At 39.0% G+C, this 23126-nt stretch overlaps 1 protein-coding gene across 2 annotated transcripts in view; it reads right to left on the reverse strand.

Moving 5' to 3' along the window:
• The window catches only part of UBL3 (ubiquitin like 3), a 58797-nt gene extending 36224 nt beyond the window's left edge, over positions 1–22573 (reverse strand). The window contains exons 1-2 of one of the 2 annotated variants that reach the window (XM_042792554.1): positions 21827–22573; positions 21565–21741 (exon numbers count right to left, since the gene is read on the reverse strand). In XM_042792554.1, coding sequence (XP_042648488.1) covers positions 21565–21591 — 27 coding nt within the window. In that variant the 5' untranslated portion in view covers positions 21592–21741; positions 21827–22573. Of the gene's footprint in view, positions 1–21564 lie in introns of both variants that reach the window. The other variant, XM_032982854.2, reaches the window with a different exon arrangement.
• Positions 22574–23126: the final 553 nt, after the last annotated feature.

Raw genomic sequence — 23126 nt, forward strand, 5'->3', positions numbered from 1 at the left:
AAAGACAGGGAAATAAATTCAAATAAAAGTCTTTGTTATATACAAATACCAAGGTATAGTGACAGTGTGGACATCCAAGTGGAGCATCCACAGTGAAGCACACTTCATGATCACCAACTGATGCCCCTTTCCTCATCTATAACAAAAGCTAAGAGCAATATTCTGTTCCACGAGATCTTCCTCCTTTTCAGCAATTAATACTCAATTCCACGAAGATGCATATTTCAGAGAGGAGAACCTCTCTTGCAATATCTGTCTCCAAAAATTTACAAAACACATACAATGTAGCATTTCAGAGAACAACTTTAACACAATTTGCACTTTTTTTCCTACCTCTTAGTATCACTGACACCATTCAGAGTAAATAAAGAAATTTTGATGGTGGTTTTTTCCCCTTTTTCTGTTTGTTTCTTTCAGTAGCTTGAATGCTTAAAATAAAGCCAAAAGAAAAAAAAAAAGGCAACACAGTAAATAGAATATATGAATGAACAGAACACAGGTTACTATATATGCAAGGAACAAAAGGTTAACTTCTGACCCAAAGAGGGAGGGGAAAACATAACATTGTGCATACCCCTTTAAAGTACTTTTTCCTGTTATGAACAACAACAAAAAGAAAATAAACATTTATGTGTTTATTATTTTTCCTTACAAAAATCTTATCAACTGCTCCTCTCCAAAACCTCACATATACAAGAACCTGGTTTGCATTTAGGAAGAATTATTTCCTTTGTTCTTATTTAGCTATCTATTTTTAAATTAAGTGTCTCGCTATTTTTTAATCCCTCTTAACCCAAAAAAAGAAATTCACTTTCTCTTTCCTACTCTCACCTACATAAATTAGATGCGTATTTTTTTTTTGGTATTTCATCTAAGCCTGCTTTTCAATAAAAATCTGTACAATCACAACCATTCTATCTACAGATGAGGGTAAATATCCTAATGAACAGAAATCAGGAATGTGGAATGATAAGCTATTTTGAAAAAACCTCACATGTACCTCTTCAAACTCCTATGCACAGGCAAACTCCCTATCAGCTACAAGTTACTTACAGACTTTAAAATGCAAGGAATTCTACTGTAGTTTGGTTGCAAATTCTTATTCAAAGAGCTAAAGCATCTAACAACATTTTGTACCATCTTAATGGTCACAAGCTGCAGCAAGGGAGATTCCCACTGCACATGCAGATAAACCCTCTGAAGGAAGGTGGTTTAAGCTCTGGCCCAGAGATGTGGCAGAATCGGCATCTTTGGACACAGTTAGAACTCAAACAGACAAGGCTTGAGTAACGTAATCTAAGTTTGAGGCTAGCCCTTCTTTGAGCCACCATCACAGCTAGCTCTGCTTTGGGATACACAACCTTCAGAGGTCTCTTCAAACCTTAAGACTCCATGATCTAAAAATAAGGATTTTCTTACTTTTTAATATCATTTGTATAAAACACATTCCATATATCAAGGCACTGCTAAACTGAGTAGAGCTTCAAAGATAGTGTTTGGCAGCCCCACCAACAGGTTTAAACCCAATAAATAAGCTCTGGAAAAACAATTTATTATGGGTATAGAACTATATCTCTGTAGAACAACCTCTGACTCAGAAGTCTTCTATGAGACTACAAGTGTTAAACAGGGAAAAAAATCTTTTATTCTGCTTTAACAATTTGTACTATTATTTCATTACTACAACTGATAGCTGAAGGGCTAAACAACAAAAAAAAAAGTTTTACAGGAATAGGTGAACATCTCCAATACCTCCCATACATGTGCACATTGCATATTTATTAAAACTCATGTCCTCTGTCAGGCCAAAGGATTTTTATTGCTACAGATTTCTCACTGTTCCTTTGATTTATTTCCCCACACACAAAGCAGCACCAGTAGGGAGATTAATGTCTGATAAATACAGCACCAGGAACATAAGAAAAGGAGTGAGTAAATATTGCATCAAAAGGGAAAGAAATATATTTCCTTAATTCTCTTCTTGGTTATTCAATTCCATCTTAAGTTTATAACAGCAATAACTATTTTAAATGAAGACTATTTAGGTATTCATGTGCCTTTTACTATTAATATTCAAATCACAAAATAAATAAATAAATAAAAAATAAAATAGTGCTTCTGTTTTGCCTGACAAGCAACTAATCCTTTAAGCTATGTTCATTGTTATGAGCCTACTTGGAGACCAGTATTGTCTCGGTGCATTGGTGGTTACACCAATGTAAGCATACTTGGACCACTAACATTCAGCTAGCTTGCAGTTTCATAAGGAGAATGCATTTTCTGTTACATCTGAACTTGTGTGAATGCAGGCAACTGATGAAAGGGATGCTCTCACTTTCTCCCCTTTGTCGGGGCCAGATCTAGTGAAACTAGTATCAACAGATGAGCAGTTTTACACTGGACACATGTAAAAGCTTTGGGGGAATTCCTGGTAGATTACTTCCTCTTTTGACAGCATGACCTCTACCTAAATCCTGCTGTAAGGACACAGTAGAAACATGGCCAGTGGAATGCAAGTGTTACATGGCTAGTAATGTACAGACATGACAACTAGATGGGAAAGCAGAGGGAGAAACTGAAATGTCAAAACAGAGATTATAGCACAATGTTGTCCACTGGTTCATCAAAACATTTCATGGAACCACAGCATGGTTTGAGTTTGAAGGGACCTTAGAGGTCATCTGATTTCAACCCCCCTGCCCCAGGCAGGGACACCTTCCACTAGATCAGGCTGCTCAAAGCCCCGTCCAACCCGGCCTTGAACCCTTCCAGGGAGGGGGCAGCCACGGCTTCCCTCGGCAACCTGTTCCAGCACCTCACCACCCTCACAGAAAGGAATTTCTTCCTTAAATCTAATCTAAATCTACCCTCTTTCAGTTTAAAACCTTTGCCCCTTGTCCTATCACTACATTCCCTGAAAAAGCGTCCCTCCCCATCTCTCCTGCAGGCCCCCTTTCAGTACTGGAAGGCTGCTGTAAGGTCTCCTCTGAGCCTTCTCTTCTCCAGGCTGAACAACCCCAATTCTCTCAGCCTGTTCTCACAGGGGAGGTGCTCCAGCCCCCCGATCATCTTTGTGGCCTCCTCTGGACCCACCTGAGCAGGTCTATGTCCTTCTTATGTTGGGGGTCCCAGAGCTGGGCACAGTACTTCAGGTGGGGTCTGATGAAAGCAGAGTAGAGGGGGAGAATCACCTCCCTCGACTTGCTTGACATGCCTCTCTTGATGGGATTGCCTTGACCCGTGTTCAGGACTTTGCACTTGGCCTTGTTGAACTTCATGAGGTTTGCACAGACCCACCTTTCAAGCCTGTCAAGGTCCCTCTGGATGCCATCCCTATCCTCCAGCATGTTGAACTCAGCACACAGCTTGGTGCTGTTGGCAACTCAATTTCATGTGAATGAAGGCATTAAGTGCTTGGTTTGGCTGTCTACTTGCTAGGCACACAGATAAAATTGACTGTCTTGCAATCACTTTATATACCTTGGTTTTAGCTACAAAGCTTCCAGTGAGACTTTCAAGACAAGCGCTGGGGTAAAGGAGGTTTTAAAAGCATAGATTTGAGGTCCTTGATTGTCCTAGAATAAGCCTCTGATGAGCTGGGCCAATAAAGTTAAGCCAAAGCAAACCACGTACAAACAGCAGAGACTGGATGCAATTAATTCTAAAGTTCAGTTTATCCAACTGACACATGCATATAAAAAAAGTAAGCATTTCAAATATTTTGATACCATAGCTTGATTAGTAGCACAGATGTCCTCCATACAATAGCGACAAATTCTTGTTCCCATTTCATATGCTTATCTACACTCCAGAGACATATCAAAATGCTACCCCATCAAGCTGCACCAAAACGGAGTGCTGCAGTTCCAAGATCAGAAAATGAAGTTGGACAGAGCGAGATTATACCGGGCTATTCATACACAACATTGAATTCAGAGGTTTCATGCTTTTAAGTGGTGCAGACACCTCTAGCTAACTCAGTGATGAAGAATAAACAAACAAGGATTTCCGCATGAAGTGAAGCCAAAATCCTTTCCCAACCCAACAGTCTCGACCTGACAGAATGGAGCGAGCCAACAAAAGGAGCTTTGCCATTCTAAGTGTGAGTTATTAGACGCAGCACACAATGTATTTCATGGAAATCCAAATCAGAAAATACAGTGCATTGCCTCGGGTAGCTTCTTCAGCTGACTTCTGCTAGACTTTACTTGGGAACTATCTACAATTTAAAAAAAGCAAAACTCATGTGGAAGTCAGCAAATGAATTTCTAAAACTACATTTTAGAGTTAAAGCCAGCTCTAAAGTGCAGTCAGCAACAAGCTGCTTTCTAATTCTAAATAATTTCCTGTGATTTTTTTTTTCTGCCTACAGGTTGTTTTGCTTCTAACTTAAGAGCAGACTAGAATGATTAACTGACCTGCAATAATCTTCTTTCCAGACTTTTGTAAACACCAAATTTCTTCCTTGTCTCATCAGACCTTATATAAATTATAATTAAGCATAACAACAACATAACACTAAAATCCTGCCAGATCACCCTGACGCCATTATTGAATAGGTCTTATTTATCATGAAGACAATATTTAAAAAGGGGAAATTATTTCAGTAAACTCTACTGCTCTGTATCACCATTCCAAAACACTCATCTAAAAGAAAATAAAGTTACAATCACAGGGTCAGATAAAGAGAGTGCCAGACAGATTAACTAAATGCCACTTGGGTTAGATATCAATAGGATTAGAAAGAACTTTGGGTTGCTGCTAGCAAATACATCCACACGCCTGGCAGAGGGTCCGGTGAGAAGGCACATGTCTTGTTCTGTGGAGCAGCTCCAGACCAAAGTGGGAGAAGATGAAAGCACAGACTAGAGGAGTGCAACAGGGGAAAGGTTTCAAATATATTCCTCAGCCAGAGACTAAATATAAGGATGTCAGACAAGCTAAAGGAGTCTCAGATCAAAATAAAAAAGGATTTTTGTCAACTCACAGAAAGCCTACTGTGTTATTCTTAAATGCACGCCTCCATCCAGGCAACAGTGCAAAATGGACAGCTGGCTAAACCCATCCAGAAAAAAAAAAAGCTTCTGGTGTATTTAACAGATGGTAGCACAGGTTATAAAATTGGTCTTTGCTTCAGTCTCCGAGTATAATTTTTAATATACCTGAGATATAATATTTAAATAGTCTTTGAATATTTCTCAAATTAAATAAAACTGTTTATTGTGGTACACACACTTATGTTTAGATCAAAATCCATGTTTCTATAGATTATATCCTATTCCACACATCTGCTGTATGAGAAAAAAAAAACCCTCATGCTCAGAAAAACGTGGAGTTTTAGGGTTACTTTCTTGTAGAGGCATGCCAAGCAAAAAAAGCTAGGGTGGGGCATGCTTGAATATTATATAGCTCGTTAAGAAAAAAATCCCAAGCAATAAAAAATTTCCCCTTGTTCCACCAAGCTGCCTTCTATGTATTCTCCTCTGGCATGTAATGCCATACCACCACACCCAATTTTCCTAAATTCAAAAGAAAAAGAGTAATTCAATAATCTTTGCTTTACATCACAGGATTTGGGGGGAAAGGAGATTTCTTTGGTCTAAATAACATGTATAATTACCTTCTATTACTTTATAAATCAAAGTCTTAACCTTTTCACATGATATGGGGAAAAGTGAAGGTATCTTCTCAGTAAATACGATTTTATACTAGGAATTTTTCTTAAACTTGCAAATAAACATCTGTCAGTTCTGTGACCTCTCGACCAGGAAGTTCAATGCCACAGAAGTCAAGCTCAACGTGGGGTCAAACTACTATTAAAAGTAGAACACTACCATACTTCACCACTTTAAAAGCAAAGCAAAACATAGAACATAACTGCTCAACTGCAACACGTCATTATAGCTTTAAAAATCTATAATATTTGTACATGTCTTAATAATAATTTGCTCATTTACAGAGACTTGACCATTTCTGAAAAAGAAATGTAAACATTATTAAACTGACAAAATTCAAATACCTACCATTACAGATTAGGCAGTCAATTATCCCTACATATGTAGCATGCTGATGCTACAAATATGCTGTCTCTGAAGTATCATGCACAAGTTAAGTAGGCTGACCACATCTCTAATGCATTACACTGGGCAAAAATTATCTTCCAACAAAAATTAAACTCTCAAATTTAACACTGAGTAGAATATTTTGTACATTCTATTCATAGATACGTAACTAAGAAACTAAAAATAATTTATTAATCATCGATCTTCAAAGAGAAGAGAATTAAACAAAGACATACACGTGCACAGATTTGGCAACATAATGCTGTCCAAATCATGGAAATCCAGAACTAGGCCACAGCTTTATCCTACAGATAATTTTCAGCTTAGTTTGAACAATAAAAAGTCTTCTGAATAAACTGCCTGCATTCAACAATCACGATACACTCATCCACAAACAGAAGCTATATTATAAAGTGTAACAGCGTATGTATCCACAGCAGAAAATGGATAGAGTTGAACAAATATACTTGTGGGCTGACAGTTCTTAAAAATTATATTTTCTTATAAAAAAACAAAAACAAAAAAAAAAATCTAACACTTGACCTGAAGAGTCATTTTCAGGGTTCCTGATTTATCAATCCTACTTTGTAAATTTTTTAATTGATTCCTCAGTAATGAATGCTAGCCATAGAAAAGAGGTCTGCTAGAAGCACAAATGTAAAGATTAGACTTGTGAAAGGAATGAGGACTGTATTGAGATATATATTTATTTACACAGTTACCATATAAATATTCCTCTACATGAAATTCTTCAAAACATTAAGTGTTTAAGCAAAAGAAGATTTATCCTTAAAGTATGCAGAGACAAAATATGTTTAGTTTCAAGATAATAATGAAGTAGGTTGGACACTGTTTCCTCTTTTACAAATATTACAATTTATTCTGGAAAGGTTTCATTTAAGATCATTGAATTTCTACCTTAACTTTAAAAAACAAACCAAAACCAACCAAAAGGCACCACACACAAAACTAATGTTTCAAAACTTAAACTGAGTCAAAACAAAAGTGCTAATATGAAATACAGCATAATGGCTTCATTCAATCCATAACTCAACCTTTAGCAATATACAAATATCAAAAGCTGCCCTCCAAAATATAAATGTAGAATGTATTTATCAAATTACAGGTATGAAATTTACTCCAGTATACAACAGAAACCTTGCTAGGGCAATGATAACAAGCTTCCCAGCATTCATATCTTATATAATGCCAAGGAATCTTCTTTATTTAATTATGTAAGCATAATTTTTCAACCCACTCATATACTCAGAGCAGAAATGAATACATTTTTCAGACATTTCAGGCCAAATGTCAAGAGAGACCTGTCAAGCTTCAACCAGTAAGCCTCTTTCTTTTAATCCAATATAAAAAACAAACCCACCACATATCTGACTTTCTTTGCAAGACTCCTTTTTAAAAAATTCAGTGTCATTAAAACCACATAGCATTTATATAGACAGTATTTTTTCTCTCCTGCTCCACAAGTGTGATTAGGGAAAAACACACTGAATTTCTGCTGTGATGTTTAGAATAGACCATTCAAGTCTAATTTTATATAAGGAATTATGAAGAGGATGGATAATGTACTGTCAAGGACTTCAGACAATTTTCAAAATTAACCCAGTTGTGTAGAAATTTTCATTTGTTTGGTAACTTGAACTGCTTTTAAATTTACTGTGGTAACGTGTAAACTTTCATTTTCTTCTTTTTAACAGGTTGTGTGCAACAGCTTCAACTGGATCATGCTTGGCAGAGATCTACAGTCACACTCCACCTAATTCACTACACCAAGCAGTAGCACACTTACAACTATTCAAATTTCTATACAGCTGTAATTAGGGGAAGATCTATGCTAGAAGGAAAGGATTTTGAATACTGGAAAATTTTCTTTCTACTGCAGTGTTCATAACCGTGGATGTGAAACTTTTCTGTAGGAAATAAAGTGGTAGAACTGTGATTTACTGCAAGTTAAAACATTTAAGGATTTTGAAGCACTACTTACTGAATTTAAACTAGAAAAAGCCAACCTCCCAAAAAACAGTATGAAAATGTTGCAAATGGTTTTTTTTACAAAGCCCCAACAGCTCCACAGAACTACTATACATACACATCTAGTGGTATTTTTAGGCCATGTGAAGTACTCCCCCCAGACAGCACAGCTGCTGCTCCTGGAGGCCACGGCTCTCCAGTGGCTCAGGTCATCGCTGCCTGCTCTCTCTGGCCACCCTGGACACATCAGCATGTGCCAACGGGCACTAAACACCATGTTTAGGCAACTGAACCAAGTTTTTGAAGGCTTATTGCTTTAAAGCATATATTTGGTAATGTAAGCTTTCCTTTTGCCAGAAGGCGAGACAATGTTTACACAGACATATCTCAATAATTTTTCCACTCACGGTAACACAGGCCGCTTTTCTGTCTCCATTTAGCACCAATACTGAAAACAGAAATACTGAGGGATGCATTTGGATATGTTTGTGTCTGCCAGGAAGAGGAAGGAAGGGTGAGGATGTCCTTCATCAGAAGCCTGTTATTATCCAACACATTAAAAACTTCATTAAATGGAATTTAATCAGTAAGAGTACAAAACCTATACATGGTCAGAGAAAATTATAACGACTCCTTGACTGTTTCTTGCTGCCCATCATGCCTGTAGAACAAATTACTGTTCATAAATAAGCCTGAAGGCTTTGACACTGCTATGTTCAGCACACGTACCTTTGTCACTAGATGGTTGTGTAATCATGATTTGGCTTCTCCCTGTAATCCTTTCAGCTGCTACCACCACCCATGCTACAAAGTGCTACAGCAGTCCAAAATGCCTACAACAGAAAGTGAATGTGATCTTTTCCAGCAACCCAGCAAGAACTATCTTGAAACAATTCAAAAGATTTCTCCTTCCTACCCCAACAGATCCACAGACATTCCAGGGTTAGATTCCAATAGAGCACAAAATTACTGTTGGCTTTACCCCAAATTTAGACAGAACAAAAATACAAGACTACTATATTTTAAGATTCTGAGTAAGTGATTTTTGTATAAGAATTTTCAAACTCCCTCAATAAGGAGTTATGGTTCTCCTAAAAAACATTTTCCATTTTTCGGAACATGTTGCAATCTGATTTTACAAGAAAAATCTATTATGTCACAAAAAAGACTGCAGAAAATGCTACATTCATTCAAGTATAATTCTCTATCTTCCATCTCCTGTAAAACAACATCTAGAAAGAGAAAAAAAAGCTTTAAAACTGTACTAACTGAGATACTAACTACACCAAGTTTCTTTCCTTCTGGTCTTCATTTCTATATGCTAAGAACTACAATAAATTTTTTTTTTTTTCTTTTCAGAAGAGAACATCATCATCTCCTAACAACACATTCATTATAAATAAAATTCATAACCTAGGACACTTACTTAAGTATCAAAGTCAGGACTGATACACAGCAGCAGAATGAACTATAAAAGGCAGGAAACTACCTTCACCCTGTCTTATCTGGCATTAGCCAGCACTCAGAATTATTCACTTTGCTGCCTGCCTTTTCCTTTTTTATTTTTTTTAAGCAGAGTTTGAAATTTACCAAGCAGTACATTTGCAGATAAAGACACTCACTGATAATCATTCTGTGCTCTACGGATAGGGCAAGCTGTCTTTCTGACATCTCATTTCCTAAAAAAAATAAATGCAGAATTTGAGGGAGATAATTTAAGAAAAAAAAATTAAATCCCCACAGCCTTGAACATCAGAAACTGCTGTGGATTTGTTTTCTTCTCTTGAGATTGCTTCAGATTTAAACTGAGAGCATGTTGTTTGAAAAGTAGGAACATAAAAATTGACAGCTATGTTAAAGCAATATTTGATAATAAAGTGCTCAGAATTTTAATTTCTTTGAAAGATCAACAAAAACACTTCAGCAAAATCATGTGATTCTCAATCAATAATAAAAGTTGAAAGAAATACTAACACAGCCCTGCAAAGTGTGTATGAAAACCAGCTTCCCCTGAAGGATTAACCTCAAAACTTGCTTTTTACAACTTGTTAACAAATATAGTTACAACCTTTCTCCAAATGTTCTTGGTAGCATCTATCAATGTATAAGTATTTTATTGACTTTTGCATCATTTTAATTAACTCGCTGTCCACAACAAGTCTTCTGGAATAAAACCTTCACATCAGCAAAGAGCACGCTGGCTTCATTGAAATGTTTGTACAGTCGGGCAATATGACTCTGCTGAACAACCAAGACTGACAGGCACTGAAGATGGATCAGAGCAGAGATGGCCAGAGAAATTTCAACAAAGCTTGACTAAAATATATGTCATAAAAAAAAAAAAAAAAAAATCTTGATCTTGCTTGAATTTTCTTTCTGCACTTCAAATCATAAGACTTCATTCCCTGCAATTCTGCAGCAGAGTTACCTAGTATAAGAGTATATTTAAGTGAAATTACATTCCACAGTTTTTGATAAACAACACCCTCTTTTCTCACAGATCTTCCAAAAATAAATGGATTGTTATGAAGAGCTCATTAAGGAGACTAGTATCACAGAAAGGCTCACGATTTAATTAAGACTTATCTTCCAAGAAGTGTTTGAGCAGTGCAGGAAGGTAAGACACCGATCCAGCCTCTGAATAATGAGGAGGTGCTGAATAAGGAAAGGACCCCCATGAGGGAGGAAAAGCATATGGTTCTGGAAGAAGAGACAATTATGCATTTAATATCACAGGATTGATAAATATTGTTGAACAGTCTCGCTCCTGGTATTTATGACTGGCTTTGTACATCATTTTACAAGTGGAAGAGCTCCCTCAGTGTGAGTTTTCCACGTGTGATGTGCTATGGTACATACATCATACAGTAGCAAAAAATAAAAGATAAACAGTATTTGCTTAAAAGTCACAAATCTGTATTGAAAAAGACAACTTCAGCTTAGAAGTGCCAGGCTCTTTATAGAGAAATTTTACACTCTTCATAGTCAATTCAGGGACAGAGCTGTCGCTTGCGAGTCCATCCCCACCAAAACTTTACAGTTTTCCCATTAAAATCTTTCCAAGTCCTACTTACCCGCTGCAGTAAGCGGAAGGAGCACATGACACTAGCATCATCAAGTGCCAGCATCAGAGTGCTGGAACAAGAAGTGTTCTGCACCTGCACTGTAGCCCTTGGTAGGGATTTCCCTGGCTATCTCGGAAGCAGAAGAAATGGGCACACAGATCCAGCTTTTTACAGGAATGAAAATGGTATTTAGGAGAAAGTTAGAGTCCCATCACCCCAGCTGAGGTGAGTGATGACAGTTCATTGCAAAACCACATGCTTCAACCCTCCTTTTTACAATGACTTTGAAAAATTAGAATTTGAGATCCTTGCTGGTGAAGAAGCATTAGAGCCCATCACCAGGCTCTTTTGCTGCCCCATTCCAAGCACCTACACTCTTCCCCTGAAGAGCCTTCTACAGGACTCCCTTCTTTGTGAGAAGAAACAATTCAAAGGCAACCATCTCCAAGGTAAAACAATTTTGCAAATACCCACTTGCCACTTCCACTGGAGCTCTCATCACAACCCCACTTACAGTTTACCTAGCATTCCACCCACTACAGTGGATATTTTAAACCTCCAAATAATTTTCAACATACGTAATTTGGAAAAAAAGTTATCCATTTCCAGATTTACAGGAAATCCTGATTCTTAGGAAATTATACTGGCCAGAGGCAGTAAGTAGACAGAAATCAAACACAGTTCCAGCTTCTCTTTAATAACAGCTCCTAGTCATCTTGTCATTAATTATAAAAACAAGATCATCAAGACAAAGTCAAGTTTCTGAGTAACAAGCTGTTTCCTTGGTGTCAGATCTGACATACTGTACCTTAAAACCAGAGTCTTGTGTCTAGATGACTAGAGATACTCACTAGCAACTTTTTACTACTTTTGTTTTGGTTTTTTTTTTTTTTCAGATAAAAGCCTCCCTTCCTTTGTACTTGAGCTTGAAGTGAACCAGCATAGAGCTGACACACATAAAATACTTAGGACATGTTTATAATTTAAGTGTTCTTTAAAATAGCTTTCATTGGAAATCCATCGCATGGAAGATACATATTGCAGCATATTTTGCTACAAAATCTTTGATTATTCAATACAAACAATCCCTATACATTTTTATGGCCAAAGGTAACATGCCAGACAAACCCCACCTTACAAACACAGAGTTCCTACCAGATGATATAAACTAGGATGACTCCAAGAAATATTACCATGACCTTTGTGTAACAGGGAAAGCAATGCACCTCCTTAGGTGTTCAGACAAACAGCTAAACCACCAATTCCAGTGTCCCAACCACACCAACCTGTGCAAGGCCAACCTCGGGCAGGGGTTTACCTGCAGCACTACCCACGCCGAGCACCCATCAGTGTGCACGTGATGCCACACCACAATTAGTCCTGCTTAATATAGGACATTGTGGTCCAACAGTTAAAATCCAGAAAATAAATGCAAGTGAAAACTTGGAAAGTCCGCGTAGCAGAGAGAACACAACTCTATTGAGAGCAGCTTAATTATTTTTATAAGCACACAGTAATACATACTCATCATCACTTATGTGCTGTAATATGGGTACCAGAAGTTATTTTGTGTGTGATTCTGTGTTAATTTCATTATTACTGATTCATATACAGTTAGTAAATGGGGATTTAATCTCCTCACTTAAAACCTTTTAATAAAGCTTTCTGAAAGTGTGGAGTTTATCGCCAAAAATAGCTATACAAGTGTGCAAAATATAAATGGCTAAAACACGCAAATCCAATAAAGTTTGTTCCCATCGCTGGTCAATAACCCAGCTTCAGAAGTGAGAGCTAAGCTTTCACTATCATACCTCACAGCTGTTATGATGTGTAAATCATTTGCGCACATTTAGTATATTCATTCATGGGCAAAATGACACAAATATTCAGATTTAATATGCCTTAAGTAATGTAGCATGCATCAAATATAACCACAGAACACGATCACAAGAATTAAGTTTATTTTGATATTCATGTTACTGCCCATACAAATATGAATTCCATAATGAAAAAATAAGTAAATAAATACTGCAACTAGCTATTTCAGCCTTTTAAAGCATATGAAGGCTTCTAGTCAGTACTTTGTAGTATATGAAAGATAAACATGTCTGAAAAATTTTAGTATTTAATCTTGAGCAAAATACTGAAAAGGACTACTACTTTAGAATAATTATTTTATAGTAATACAATCTGTAACTTTCCTGAGGCTTACTAGCATGACACATACATTCACATGTAGATTGGCACTAATCTACTTTTAAGAGAATCCTAAATTTATACCCCCAGCTACAAAAGACTTTTGACTAACACTGCACTTCACTACTTTACCTCTATTCCATTACTTCTCTGTATTAAAAACATATGTCAGATTCCAGAGACAGATTAAGTAGCACCATCTAGAATATATGTTAAGTATCAGAAACAGATTACGGTGACGTGGATCTCTGTCAGACCACAAAGAATTACCATATCATAACTCCACTGAGGAGATACCAAACAATGCTGCAGTATATGACTTTGAAGGATTATTCTTTTTTAGATGAAACACATTGTTCTTTTCAATCTCTGAAAGAAAAACCCATTTAGTTTCCTTCTGTTTATTTTGAGATTGGTACTACACTTTTATCAAGGGCTTGAGCGAATCTCTTACGCAACATGAAACAGCGAATAGTATATAATGAAGACCACAGAAAAACACCCAGAAGAGCTCAGGACCACCATTTAAAAAAAAAAAAAAAAAAAAAAAAAAAGGAGCAGCTAAACTTTCATTCCCATCCAGACTGCCAACAGATTCACAGATTAAAATCCAATCTTCTGCTGCAACTAAAGAGCACTCCGGGATAAAACCACCTCTATTCCTCAGCAGTGGGCCAAACCATTGACATAAATTAGATTAGCCTGTATGGTAATCTGTGCCAGCTCTCAAGAGAAACTGAAACTGTCACTGCATGTAGACACCAACACAAACATTTCCAGATTGCATCCCTGTGCTGTTGAACAGGAAATACCATTTTGGTAACTACGTCCCACTATGGCATAGATTCATTTTTTTGGTAGTAGAACAAACCTACCAAACACTTAGGCAGAATCTCTGGTTTTACTTGGTTAATTTATATTGGATACATAAAACTCAAGGAGTCTCTTGCTTGTTTCTGTCTCCATAACGACAGTACCATGGAATAAAGTCTCAGCTAAACTCTCTGCCAAAATTCCCACTTAACTCTAAACTGAATCTCCCAAATAATTTTAAGTAAAAAACCAAACCAAACCCAACCCACAAATGTAATCCTGTTACTGGCAAGCTATTTTCAAATTTCTTTATAGAAAGTAGAAAAAACTACAAGATGCTGATGGCAGTCACAATTGTGTAATCTACCAAATCTTCATTTTAAGTAAAGTTTCTATTTGTGGAAAAGATACATTATGTTTTTTTCTTAAATCAGACTTCAACATACTTGCAGATTTTTAATACAAATCAAAAGATTGCCTTCACTGTGGGTGGTTTACAAGCAGCAACAAATTTACCCTCTGTCAAGCAGCTAAACACAATCCCAGCTAGTGACCGCAAAATACACCAAATTTCCACAAATACGTAAGAGTACTCAGCTGCAACAACATTTAAGTATTTCTGCAGAACTATACTTTTGAGGCCCAGCTGACCTAAAAGGAACAAGGTCTTCACTTTTTAAGTGTTACTCTCAAAAATAAACAGACCTCCAAAGTAATTTTCTCTAGAAAGCCTGTTAGCAACTTTTCTCCCCACTCAAATCTCTTTTCAGATACAACAGAAAAAAACACAACATAGTGTTGAAGCGCATAATGCTGTTTGCAGAACCTTAACTGATGTCTCTGCAACCTTCTTTTTTTCTTTTTTTTAAAAAAAAAAAAATCTTGCAGGGTGTGATTCTTCATTCTTTTCTCCCCTCAGTATTTCCTCACTATCATGTCTTGCAACACTTAGTGCCACATCTGTGAATTTAAAGTTGTCTGGAGGTACACCTAGTAAAAAATGGTCCAGTCGTTGCTTTAAAATGTTCTGCAACATATGTATATGAGAAGTCGTCAAAAATTAAAGTCTGTCCTTCTAGTAGAATTTACAGAGTAATTTTTAAAAATAACTGAATTTCAAAAAGATAGACCTCTAAATTATATTAAAACTGATGAAAATCTGAGGTCTCGGAATTTATATTTGATGTGAGAACAATGACATAAAAATTTCTCATTGACATTCTACTCCTTTTCAGTAGCTTCTATAATGAAAACACTGCACTCAGTCATATCCCTTTAATAACTGGAGAGTTAAAGTTTACACATTCAAAATTGTGACAGGGAAGGCTTGCTACTTCAGTAGGCTCAATTAATTGCTGCAAAACCAGACTTAACATGGCAAAGAGTATTGATCAGCAACTCTGCCTTTCACCACAGTTAGAGTGAGAAATAACCAAGTCAGTGGATTCAATACTGTACAAAGAAAAGATTGAAAGTAAGCTGTACGATCTCTTTTACATAAAACCACAAGAATGATTAGTCATATTTCAGATATTTCTGGATTCCTGCAAGCTAGAGTAGCACTCACAGGCTGAGTCAGAACTGAGCTCTCCATTCTGCTCAGTATTGCATAAGCATATATAAGGACATCACCAAAAGTTTACATTCCGACTTACTGAGAAACAAAGCTGTCTGACCAGAAATATAAAACAAGTAAATCCCACTTACTGTATATACCATGACCATGGCTTTCAACATTCACAGACGTGAAGACTCTGGAAGAACTCTCAGTTAAAAACAGAAAAGCATGCCCTTGTTTTGTTTACAGTATCATAAAAGTATTGCTTACCAAGTCTGCTGCAAGGACTGCATTCAGACAGACTAATTTCCTGCTACAGCCTTAAGCCAAGCCAAGGAAGAGAGCTATGGGCCTTGAATGGCCTAAAATTTAAGTTTAGATATGCCTGAACAGCAGTCACAAGCTCCAAGGTGAAATACGGATTACTGGTACCTGAAGTTGTCCCTAATTGCACAACTGAGAGCTGCAACTTGTCCCCATTCAGGTCCTGACTGAGCAGTCCAGTTTCCACAGATGACATCTGGCAATTTTTTAATACGCAGAATTCAACGTTCCTGCTGTACAGGTGATCATTTTGCTACACTCAGATACTCAGCATTTGTTTTCTGTCTCTCAGCCCTGCTGAAACCTGCCAGGAGCCACTGCTGGCCTCCCAGCATTCCCAACAAGGGAGGAGTTAAATGTCCTTCAGTACACATCCTCTCCACTATTCATGGCGTTGGACAGCAAAAGTAGAGAGAAACCAATTCAGGTAACAACAAGTGTGGGTGGCAGGAAGGAAGCAAGAGTTTAGACTGCCAGCCTACACTTCCATCTGAAGTACAGTGCTTCACCAAAGCCCAGAGTAAATATCAATCAAAAATCAGGTTACAGCTGTTCATCCACAAAGAAAAATAAACGAAGGACATGCAAACATTGTTTCAGAGTATGTTTAATGTGTTAGGATGCTGTGGAATTTCCACTACAGTGTCATACATAGAAACGCCAATCATTATGATGATATTTCTTTCTGGCTGTTAGACAAATAAGTAAGACGTTTTTTAATCCAAGGAAGGAAAAAGGTGGGTGGCAGAAATGGTAAATACAAATCATTTTGAAGTATAACGAAATATATACATTCAACATCAGCTTTGACAAGTTCATCCCTGGCCACTGCTGCAGATAACAGAGAAGGAGGTTCTTCATCTTGTTACAAGAAACACTGCAATATGCTACAAAGGCTGGCTCAATACATAAGGAGTCAGGAAGGAGCTTCTTGAATATCTTCTTTCTAACACAGATCCCACCAATTCCTTCCACAAAAGGAGGCAAAAAATCCAAAGGATAGGATACTCCTATCTGTTACAATCATCAAACAATAGTGAAAAAATCAAACAATGGAAGGAAAAAAATATCCATACAGAAAAAATAAAAGCTATTTTTATCTTAGAACGTAATGAATTAGAACTTTCAAGATGGGGGTATAAAAATACAGAGAAATAATTAGACCTTTATTATATAAAAAAAAAACTGAAGGGACTATGACTACATATACAAAGACTACTAGGAATGCTACCATTTGCAAAACCAAGAAAAAGGATCTACTGAAGGCAAAAGGAAAAGCAGTTAAAATCAAACAACTGTGACACATGACTTCTTAAATTTTGTTCTGGTACATAAAATGGAATAAAAGAACAAAGTACTTTCTGTGTTCCAAGCGTATTATAACGATACTGCACTTACTAAATGAAAGTTGTCTAAACAATGATGGACAACAAAACTCAACTGCCATACAAGCAGCTACTCCTTTGAGTCCCTCCTGTCTGAATCTTATTCCTGGATGCCAAGGTTCCCCTACTGATGAAGCATCAGTTTTACGTCCATTCTTTTCCCCTGTTAGCATCCATTATTAGGTATTAAAAAGGAAGTCCTTATATATGTTAAGCTATTCATCACCATTCTATACTAAATTTCCTAAAAAAAAACAACATGCACATACACATTTCCACTAAAGATGACACTAACAAGACACAAACTGAGTAGGGTCTCTATTTGTTATTCTTCGTCCTCCTATTTCCCCCCTTCAACATTGTCCATGTATATAAGTGTTTTAGACCATAGACTCCACCCTCTTGCACATCTGCAAGCATCTCACACCAAACATCCAGTTTTATTAAAAATAAGAGATGTAGACAGTATTGGAGAGGTTAAGTACAGCATATGTATTCAATAGCTGTACATAATAACATTGAAAACCTTTAACTGTTTGATAAGATTCCAGTGTTGTGCTTTTTATGAAATGCAAAAAAAAAAAAAAAAAAAAAACCAAAACACCAAAACAAACAAAACCCACCATGGGCCAAAAGCATCACTCTCAATTACTACTCAGACAGAAAAAGAATACGATATCCTAGAAGGCATACAAAGAACTGCCCAGGAACAAAGTGCTGGCAGAGTCTTCTCATACCTACAAAAAATGCACCAATGCAGGAAACGGTGGACACCGTAATAGTTTCCCATCGTACAGGCCACCTACTGTGAACTTCTGAGATCCCTGAAGAATTATATCTGTAAGAAGACGTATCATAGGCACACAGAATACAGAGACACAACCTCTCAGATTCTTGTGATAACTCCACTGAAATACAGGGTATTATTCAACTGAGTAGTAACTTCTGGACTAAGCACAGGTTTTCCATAGCTTGTTTTAAAATAGTCAGCTACAGTGTTTAAATGAGTATCAAACCATTTTCATTTGGTCCACTCAAAAAAAAAAAAAATGGTGATTAACTTCACAAGTCCATAAACCACCTTGTATCTCTTTATTATTACAAAAGAAATAAAATTTGCAAACAGCCCTGTTGTTATTCACAGTCAAACTCTAGCAGCTACCAAATGGTAAAACTGATAAATTACCTGGTGAAATTACTGAACATATTCAAAGATGCCCTGTTGCCACTACTATCACCAGAACTTACGTGAAAAATTAAACAAAATTAGGCTCTAGATATGCAGTGTAGTCTTCAAACACTGCCCCATATGTGTCTAGTCCTAATTAAGTTAATGAAACTACTCAAGTAGAGAGGTCAATATTAGGTTTCATTCCAGGAGTGGAGTTTTAACCTGTAAGAAGCATACATTGCTAAGGAGTAATGCACCACAAACTCACAATAACCAGAATGCCTTGTGTCACGATCCAATTTCTTAGTGGAATGCAAATGATAAAGTACTGTGTTAAATACTTAAGAAATGTTGTTGAAATGGTTAGCTGGTAAAATCTGCCGTAGTTCTGAAGTAGTCAAATAAATGTCAGAGAAAAGGAGGCTGGATCAAATTATGCCTACATACAAGTAACAAAGCTTACTGAAGATTAGATTAGATTTAATTTACTATGAATTTATGTATTGCAGATCCTTTTAAAAGGTGGGACAGGAAGGCAAATTAGCACATTTTTAAGAAGCAGCAATTATTTCTGTTATGAGCGGGTTAGTTCAGGAATTTGACATAAAGAGTTTCAAACATAAATTATAATACTTAAGTAATTCATAGGTGATTTACTAAGTGTGATGGAGTCTTCGTAACATGACACTCCATCACACCAATGCCAACTCCTACAGAAATGGCAAATCATTTTTTTTAAGTGCAAATTACACAGTGGGTGGATAAGAGAAATGCAAACTGCAAAATCCTACACTAAATAAAAACATATATAAACAAGGTGACAGCCTGGTTAAGTGCTCCTCTTTAAAGACCAATCAAGTAATAATCCCATTTTCTTTCCTGAACATGCTCATTTGAAATAAGGAAGTTGGTGACAAAAGGAAACCCAAAATGAGATTTCAAGTGTACTTTTTACAAAGTAACATTTATTAGCTAGTAACTTGAATTTCTACAACACACTTCAACTTTCAGAGAGAAACTGCAGCCAACTATGCAGAAACTCAACTAAAGAAACCTAAGACAGACCAAAATACATCTATTTATTCAGTTAAATTCTACCGACATTGGTAACATCTTCATTCAAACGTTTTTGCAATGACTCAGTATTTAAACATCACTATGTATAACAAGCTTCTTCCTGATTTGAAGAAACAGAGCATCGCTAGGCCTAGCCATCCCTGTCAGTGGTATTCTCATTACATCATAATAACAAAAGGAAATAGTTTTCATAGAAACAAAATAGTATTTTACCTATCTTCAAATTTTTATATTTTGTATAAAATGTCAAATGTCAAGCATTACAAGCCTAGTGACAGCATCACGATTCCCAGGCAGGCAGGACCTAGAAATAGCATGGAGGTGGCAGTACGCTCAGCCCAGGCTGAGAGGGATGAGGAGTGCTTCATGTCACCATCAAGGGACTCCTCCAGGCAATTTAAAAAGCAGCACTGAGAGATTTGCATCTAACCCTCCACAGCTAAGGGGAGGATTTCTGTGTTATAATGCTAGATGGGCACGTGCAAGTGAGAAGGGGGCTCAGAGTACTCTAACAGCCAGAGACACCCTAAAAAAAAAAAAAAAAAAAAAAAAAACAAACATGAAAACTGATAGTTGAAAGGATTTAAAGTCAGAGGCAGTAGTCTCCTCATCCCCCTCTTCATCCAGGGAGCAAAATTCACTTAATTTGAGAAAGGCTGGGGGTGGGAAAGAAAGAAAGAAAAAGAAAAAAAAAAAAAAAAGGTGTTTGATTTTGATTGTCCTCTATATCTTACTGCTCCTGCTTTTTTGGCAGAATTCACTCATTTTGACTGCAGTACAAAAGCTGTGAAGGAAACACCGAAAGTAAGCAACTAATGGATACCATTATTTCAATAGCCCATTTGTCATACACATGCATCATTAATTGTATATCGATGGCTGAAACAAGGGCTACTCGATTTTATTGTTATCACTATTGGGGCAGGTTTTACTCTCAAAACAGAACTTCATCCTTAAAGAAAGGAAAAAAAAAAAAAAGAAAGCATGGGCAAGTCTGCTGCTTTTAGAAAAAAAGTACCTTTAAATGTGAACAATAGTGGAGAAATATGTAAATATTCTGCCATAAGAATAAAGAACTAATGAATCAAACCGCAGCCACAACTTTTTTTTTTTTTTCCAATTATGTGATTTACGGAAATATATACAAATGGAGAAAGTCGTGCTGAACAGAAAGATTACCTAGCAGACCCGATTCACCCTCATGCCTTGCTATACCTTCCTATTTTAAATGTACCCAGCCGAGTATCCAATACAGGCTGAAGTACAGTCCGCCATAAGAAGTACTAGGAGTGCCCTTGAAAAATGTCCAGATTGCAGCTAGTGCACAAAGGACCTCGTTATGTAAATAAATGCATGAGAATTTCTATCTCACTATTGACCTGGCAGCAAGTGAAGAGATTAACTTCCCATCAACATCGTAAGACAAAGCGTCGGTAAGAAACAAGCGAAGTTTCAGAGAAGAAAAGGAAGAAGGCTGAGACTAAATTTCAGCTGGTTTAGAAAAAGGAGGAAAAAAAATGAAAAAACGGCTCGTTTAAATCATTCTGACTGTTCTACTTCACATTTCTCTTTCCCTCAAAAACGCTGGGCAGAGCAGAACAGCAATGCTACACGAAGTAAGCAAGAGCAATCAGATATTAACTGCCATAGGTAAGAGAAAGCAGACATCCCCCCTTGCCTTGCTACACCGACGGCGACGCTGCAGATTTCCCACTCGCTACCAAAAAGCAAAGCAGAACTAGCATCTGGGGCGGGGGGGACTATTAACTGGGAACTTTTTGTTCCTTAAATATGTAACCGAGACCTTTTTTTTTTTTTTTCCCCTTCTTCCCACGCCCCTCTTGTTTCCATCTTCTCTGCCAAAACAGGCCGAAATAAACGTTATTCCATAATAATGCCATTAAATACTAAGTATGAGACTTACCATATCAGCTGGAACGCTGCTAGACATCTTGATGTTACCCTAAATGGCTTAAAATCAACTTAAAAAAAATAATAATAATAATTAAAAAAAAAAAAAAAAAGCACCAAAAGCAGCCCGCCGGAGATCTTCAAGAAGCAAAACTGTTGTCAACGTCGGAGGCGGCAACTTCCACGTCCCCTACGAAAAAAAGGTGCCCGATGTGCAGCGGGAAGGCGGCCGGCTGAGGAGAAATATCCAGGGGCAAGCGGTGCCGGGGCTGTACCGGAGGAGCCAGCGGGAGACCAGAGATGGCAGCAGATCCCTGTCAGCGGCAGCAGCACCAGCGGTGCCAGGTAGACCAGGCAGGACTACACCGCCACATGAGCTGCGGGCGGGCTTTTTTCCCCCCCTCTCTCCCTCTTCCTTCTCTCCCAGCCTTGACAAGTGACGACGGGATGATTCACGGGATAATGGTGCGTCCAAGTCACCTCCTCAAGTCAGCGCAGGCGACCCGGGCGCGCAGGCAGGCAGGCAGCTCCTGCCCGCGGCGGCGGGGCAGGGAGGCGGGAGGGCCGGGGTGGGCCCGGGGCCGCTGGGGAGGACGCCGGGCTTCAGCCCCCCCCCCTAAGCGGTGTGCGACATTCAACAGGGTCTGGCGGGGAGAGGGGCCGGGGAGGGCTGCCTGAGGGGCGGCCGGAGGGGAAAGCCCTCCCCCGCGGCGCTCCGGCGGCGACGGCACTCGGCGGGGGCCGGGGGGGCGTTCAACGGCGGCCGCCTACCGCAGCCTCAGGTCTCCGCTCGCATCGCCGCCGCCGCCGCCTCCTCCTCCTCCTCCTCAGCCCTCCCTCCCTCCCCCCGCCTCGTCCTCCGGCGGCTCCGGGCGCTTCCCCCGCTGCCTCGCCCCGCTGCGAGCCGGAGGTTTCGGTCCCTCAGCGCGATCCTCGCCCGCAGCCGCCCCCTGTCATCTTCGCCTCAAACCAACATGGCGCCTGCCTGAACCGAGGCAGGGGACACGGCCGGGCAGAGACGGACCCCCCCGCCCCCGCCCCCGCCCCCGCCTCCGCCTCCCCCCCCTCCCGCCGCGTCACGCGCAGCCGCCCCGCGCGGCACTATGGGGATTGTAGGCTGCTGAGGGCGGAGGGGGCGGGGCCAGCCTGGCCCCGCCCCGCCGCGCCGCAGCAACCGTTGCTACGGGCGGGAAAGCGGCGGGGCGGGGCCTTCCCCCCCCACCGCCCGGGGGCCCCTCGCCCCCGCCCCGCGTTCGCCCCTGAGGGGTGGCGGGAGCACCGTGGGGTTCCCGGGGCACCCCCCCCCCCCCCGAAACACACGCACACAGGACACCCCCCCCCCACCGCCACCTGGGCAAACGCCACGTGAAATCGTCGTTTCCACAAGGCTGCAGCTTCCTCAGGGCGTGTGGGGCTCCCCTTGCTGCCCCTTCTCCGTGGATCCCCTTCCCAGCCTGTGGGGCTGGGCTCTACCCTTGGTCCGCTTCCAAAAATATGAAATAAAAATTTTTTTTTTTTTTTTTTGCACCCCAGATCCACAGGTCTGGGCCTGTACATCATTTCTTTGCATTTCTA

This window comes from Tyto alba, unplaced genomic scaffold (genome assembly GCF_018691265.1).
Source record: "Tyto alba isolate M040663 unplaced genomic scaffold, T.alba_DEE_v4.0 Super-Scaffold_2, whole genome shotgun sequence".
NCBI classification, from domain to species: domain Eukaryota; kingdom Metazoa; phylum Chordata; class Aves; order Strigiformes; family Tytonidae; genus Tyto; species Tyto alba.